This window comes from Delphinus delphis, chromosome 11 (genome assembly GCF_949987515.2).
Source record: "Delphinus delphis chromosome 11, mDelDel1.2, whole genome shotgun sequence".
NCBI classification, from domain to species: Eukaryota; Metazoa; Chordata; class Mammalia; order Artiodactyla; family Delphinidae; genus Delphinus; species Delphinus delphis.
This window is the reverse complement of record NC_082693.1, coordinates 5,294,148-5,300,147: the sequence shown is the minus strand read 5'-3', so window position 1 is coordinate 5,300,147 and position 6,000 is coordinate 5,294,148. Positions and strand designations below refer to the sequence as shown.

Genomic DNA, 6,000 nt, shown 5'->3' with positions numbered 1-6,000 from the left:
ATTAGTTATGGGACGTTGTGTCTTTTCTCAATTAGCGTTTATTAAAAGGCATCATATATCACACGGGGGCTTCACAATATTCTGACCTTAAAAAGCGGTTCTCATCTTCCGGAACATTCACAAGTGGCCTGACAGAAGGACATTCAAATCTTCCAGGATTTCAGAGAATAAGATATATATGTGTCAGCATTAAATATATAAATTTAAAGAAAATAACGCTCAAATTCTAGATGGCTGAATCTCTCCCTCTGTAAATCAAGAAAGAAAATGTTGGCAAAGAATTTGATCTCAGATGTTTTAATAGGGGCTCTTATGCACTATGTACAGGATTCTCTGCCAAAGGTGGCCTGGTCGCTAGTGACCCGAATGACACCAAAAAACAAGGGCAGCTCAGGGGCCACTAAACAGTGGCTGTCTTGGCCGGCTTCACATCTTCAATCTCAGAAGACAGCCAGCGGTACGTGCGGTGACGTCGCAGCACCTCGATGGCCTTGAGCTCCAGGGGCGTGGCCTGAATACCCAGGTCTTCCAAGCCGGGCAGGTGAGGCAGGGTCATGTCTGTGATGTGAACCTGTGAGCAAACAAGACGCGCAGAGAGCACTGAAAAGCGGCCAGGGACACGGAGTGCCGGCCTCGCAAACACTCCAACCCGCAAGCCGGCCTGAGTCCCGCTGCTGAGACTTCACTGGGTTCAAAGGATACGGGGCAGGGGCTGATGCCCAGAACCACTGAAAGCAGACCACAGAAAAGGGCTTGTGGAGGGAAAGGCAAGTGTCAGCTCAAGGTCTATCCGCGAGTACAAAACACAGGCTCCGGTGAGGGTTAAACAGCAGTCAGTCTGGGCTGGAGCAGACAGGTCGTCACATCTGTGAGGCTCAGTAAAGAAACAGGGGCTGAGGCAAAACCAGCCCGTCCCGAGCATCCCCTGGGCCTGTTCTCCGAGCACAGCTTTCTGCCTCGGTTTTGCTGAATCGAGATTATTCCGCGACAATCCAAGAACCTTCGTCTCCAGCTCTACTCAACCTGGCTGACTAATGCTGACTATAGATCTAAAAATCCAAACCCACCTTGTTTGGAGGGAAGGAGGGTGAGCCCTGAGATTCCAGAGGCCCCGGCTCAGCCGCAAGCACCGAAGAGGCTCGGTCCACACCCAGAGCCGCGTGCACCCCCCTCCTCCCACCCGAGCACGTCTGCCATCCTTCCACCGAAGAGCCGTCAAGCTGCCTCCCCAGATCAAATCCCAAACCCAGCACCGGCTGCCCCGACACTTCCTCAGCGACACATGTAAGAGGTGCATTCGTCAGACACGCGGAAGCGTCCTGGCCGCCAGTTCTCCCGCCCGATCTTTCCTGAACGCAGAAAGGACACCTTGGGATAACAGCTGCCTGCTCACATCTGTTCCCCAAGGACTGTGTTTCCATCTTGCTAACATTTTAGCTTTTAAGTTAACATTCAGAGGACACCCTGGCTGTTGCTTGTCGGTAAAAGGCCAAGAGATTTTCAAAGGGAGAGACGGCAGAGCGTGTGTATTTTATTTTGTGACCTCCCTAGAAACACTTCGACACAAACACTTCTACACACAGTGGGCAAACGATCAGTGAGGGAGACCGGCTTGGAGACAGCGAGATGGAAAGGGATCAGCGCATTGCAGGGGACGAGAGGCAGCGGGAGCTGGTCCAGAGGCTACGGAAGGAATGAGCTACCCTCCTGGATCAGAGTGGGTAGAGTGGAGATGACTATTTCCTCTACCCTTCTGGAAGTGGAGAATTTTCAATGCTATTATAAACATTTTCATAATAAAAAGCTGAATAAAAAGGTAGGAAGAGGGAGGTGAGATCGAGCATACAGTTGGTTTCCCATCAATACCTGCTGATGGGCCAGACCTGTGCTGTCCAACACAAATTTAATAAAACTCACATCTTATTTCTGCAGTCACACTAGCCATATTTCAGGCGTTCCACAGTCACTGTTGCTAGTGGCTACTTTCTGAACACTAGAGATGACAGAACATTTCTACCACAGCAGGAAGGATGGGGCAGTACTGTTTAGATGGGTGAGGAAAGGAAGAAGTCATGGAGGATTTCCAGATTTTTGGCTTGAGCAACAGAGAGAACAGTAATATCATTAACTGAGCTGAGAGGGGCTAGGAGACAAGCGGGTTTGCCATTGTACTCTCGGACGAGCCGTGTTTCGGATAACTATTACACAGCTAAACAGATGTGAGGCCTGCCACTGGGTGGGCGGGGAGGCCATCCAGGGCTGGAGTTGAAGCTGCTGCCAGGAGCTCACAGACAGCAGCCGGAGCCCGGGGCGAGATGAGGGTCGCTCAGAGAAAGAGCAAGGACAGGAAAGGGCTGAGGACAGAGCCCTGGGTCCCCACCGTCAGAGACCAGGGACGGAGGGTGAACCAGGGAGACCGAGTGAGCACGAGAAGCAAGAGAATGTGGAGAGCGCAAGTGGAAACCGGGGTTTCAAGAGGACAGGAGCGGCGCCTCTGACCAATGTGGCTCACAGGTTGGGTGAGGGCAGGTCAGAGTGCTGACCGCTGGAGTGGGCGGCACAGAGGTCACAGGTGACCGGGAACAGGGCCGGGTTCGGGGAGACAAGGAAATAAAAGCCAGGAGTGGGTTAAAGCGAGAAGGAGGTAAGAAGCTGTCAACCACGGGTAGAGACAGCTCTTCTGAGGAGTCTGATGCACACGGACACACACAAACAGGGCAGCGGCCAGACACGACGGGCCCAGGGAGGGACTTCGGCCTTTAAAAACACACAGAGCTAGCGTTAAGGCTTGTCTGCCTGTACGTGGATGGAGATGATCCAGCGGAGAAAGGAAAATTGAAAATGTCAAAGATAGGACCCCGGAGAGCCTGGGCCTGGGTGCATTTTGTGCACGAGGACGGCAGATGAGCACGTGGAGCTGAGCCAGGCGAGCCCGGGAGCTGGCTCGACACTCACTCACCCATCTCCACGGCTCTCTGCCCGGCATCCGCCCGGGCCAGTGTTCATCACCTCATACTCACCCGCTCCACTTTGTCCCTCGTGGTCCAGGGCTCAAACGGACTAATTTCAAAGAGTCGACCTAGCCATCTGGAAAGAGGAATGAACATGGCACACGTGGTGAGGGTCTCTGCTCGATGCTCAAGTCAAGCAAGCACGGGAGGCTGCCGGGGAGCCAGGAAGTCACCGCAGGTTTTTAAAGAAACGAACAAACATCCGAACCTCCTGGCCCCAGTGCCTGGGAGGTCGCCCCAGTGCCTGGGAGGTCGCCTCGCCTTCCACGCCAACAGCCGCATCACCTCCCTGTGGCTCTCCTAGGCGCCCACCAGAGGGACAGTGAATCGGAAAAGCTTACAGTACACCTGCCTCAGCAACAAGACAAACGCAAAAGATCCAACGCTCAGTGACACCTGTCACATTCAATCAAAGTTAAGCCCCAGACGTTCAAACAGGCTTCTGTCAAGGACACAGGGCGAGCCAGGTGGTATGCAAGATAGAAAGCGTGAGCTTAAAAGTAGGGGACCCGAGAGAACCAAAAATCCAAAAGTAAGGAGATGCCTAAGATCTACGGTTCAAATGAGGAAGCCAAGAGAAAACCCGGACAAGAGGGGCCTCCCGCTTCCTCAGCACCATCTCTTCACCCTACTGAAACCCGGGGTCTCCTTATCTGCCACCTGAGTTCCGTCTCACGTGTCTTCAGGACAGGGAGGCCCCTAGGAATTCCTCGGGGCCCCCACAGAGGACTGGAGGCAGAGCTGGGAGCATGTGCTTTGAGCAGCAACCATCCCTACGGCCAGGCCGGCTCTGCTCTTATCTGATTGTCCTAATGGGCCTTTAGGTCAAAAGTCATCAAACCCAGGGTTCCGCAGCTTTTTAAAAACCTGAAAAACATCATTCCAAAGGGAGGTATAAAAAAATGAAAAAGAAAGCTGAAGATTGGTCAGAATTTCTCCAGGAACATAGCAAGCCTCAGAACCTGTTCCAATGGCAAAAAAAAGGCCACTTCGCTGGCTTACAAAAACGAAACAAAACACACCGCTTACAATCCTCTGCTCTGGTCCTACGCTAACAGATCACCTCCAGTCTGTATTTTCGGGTCCTCGGGGGCCACACCATGGGCATACGCAGCTCCAGGAGAAGCCTCAGGCGTAGGCACAACCACGAAAGCAGCTCCCTGCAAACTGGCTGATACCCCTCCACTGCCCCGAGGCCCCCACCACAAATGACCTCACCGCTAGCTCCAGTGCATGCCCTTTTGTCTTTATCTTACCTGACTTTTCTACAGCATTTCATTCCATAAACATTAACAAAAGGCCTACTGTGTGCCTAACACCGTTCTAGGTGCTGAAGACACAGATGTGAACAAAATAGCAAAGCTCCTCTCCTTAAACGGCATTCCCTCCTTAAAGCGCGCCCTTTCCTTTGGTGCCCAGGAGGCCAAAGTCTCTCCATTTCTCACTTGAGCCTCCGGTCACTCTCTTCTGGCCCCCCTGACAAACTGCTCTTGCCCCGCTGGTCCTTTACACGGAGATACTCCTCAGCCCTGCTCTTCCACTCAGTCCCCACTCTGCCCCGCTCACCTCGGAGTCGCGCGAGTGTTAAATGAGATGAAGAGGCAGCCTGAAAGACGGAACACTCCCAATAAACATTACCATCACACTGCCTTCTAACTGTCATCTCTCTGATACTTCTGTTAGGCCAGAAGCTTTTTTGAGGGTTTACTGTAACATCCTGAGTGCCTGGTACATTGCCTAAGACACAGTTGGCAACAAGAAATGTTTGTTGAATGACTGAATGACCAAACGAATGAAGAAGTGAGCTGCCGTGTTGCTTCATCAGTCAATCTCTGGCAAACTGGATGTGAAAGTCTCCCTGACCAGGACCTCAGTGTGTGATCATTCCAAGATGCTAAACCTACAGAGGGGAGAAGTGAAGCAAGAAGCAGGAAGAGCAAATAAGGCAACTGCAGGAAGCGGCTGAATTGACTTGGCTCCTTTCCCCAACCCCGGGATCAGACTGCCTTAATGAAGGAGGGCCCCTTTCCCCTCCTGGGTGAGTGGATGAAACAGAAGGCAACTTGATTGCTCCTTCACATGACCTGCCAAGCAAGACGCTGCCAATTAAACCCAGTGGCTTCTAACAGGAGAATCTGAAGACCTGCAGATTCAACCTTCCAACGCAGTGTTTTTCTCACCCACAAATCAACATTCCCTTTCTTAGACTCCTCTGGCTCTTTCCTAGATGACTGTCAAGATAACAGAAGCACCTCCTGGTTAGAGATTCCCAGATTTCACCGCAATGGACGTACTCCCTCTAACCCCTGGGTGGGAGCATTACAAACGAAGTCTCTAGTTAGCTCTTTTCTAGAAGGCACAAAAAGTAGCGCTTTACTTACCGATAGACAAAATGTGGCAAAGGGTATGCCAGGAAGGGTCTGTGAGCCACGGCAAAGATGTACTGCACCAGGTCAAAGAGGACGTACCGACTGGGCCTACAAACAGAAAATTCACAGTTCTTCAGATTATTTGCTCCTCACAAACTTTCGTTCTTAGTTTTACAAAAATAACATCTTTCTTATGAAAAAGGAAACACATACGCACTATAGGAAATACAGATTAGCACAAAGAAAAACCACCCACCAAAGATGAAGTTAATAAACTTAATATATAATAATAAACTTAACTTCTCATCCGCTTATATCTAAATTTAATTTAACTTATTTTAAAATTTCATTTATTTATTTATTTTTATTTATTTATTTTTTGGCTGCATTAGGTCTTCGTTGCTGCGTGTGGTCTTTCTCTAGTTGCAGCGAGCGGGGGCTACTCTTCATTGCAGTGCGCGGGCTTCTCATTGCAGTGGCTTCTCTTGTTGCAGAGCATGGGCTCTAGGTGTAGGCTTCAGTAGCTGTGGCACACGGGCTTAGTTGCTCCGCGGCATGTGGGATCTTCCTGGACCAGTGATCGAACCCGTGTCCCCTGCATTGGCAGGCGGATTCCTAAC

The 6,000-nt window shown here is 51.0% G+C and overlaps 1 protein-coding gene across 1 annotated transcript in view; it reads right to left on the bottom strand.

Moving 5' to 3' along the window:
• The window catches only part of NDUFA9 (NADH:ubiquinone oxidoreductase subunit A9), a 29,938-nt gene continuing 23,938 nt past the window's right edge, over positions 1–6,000 (bottom strand). Inside the window, exons 9-11 of the mRNA XM_060024144.1 lie at positions 5,393–5,488; positions 3,021–3,087; positions 1–571 (exon numbers count right to left, since the gene is read on the bottom strand). Coding sequence (XP_059880127.1) covers positions 401–571; positions 3,021–3,087; positions 5,393–5,488 — 334 coding nt within the window. The 3' untranslated portion in view covers positions 1–400. The remainder of the gene's footprint in view (positions 572–3,020; positions 3,088–5,392; positions 5,489–6,000) is intronic.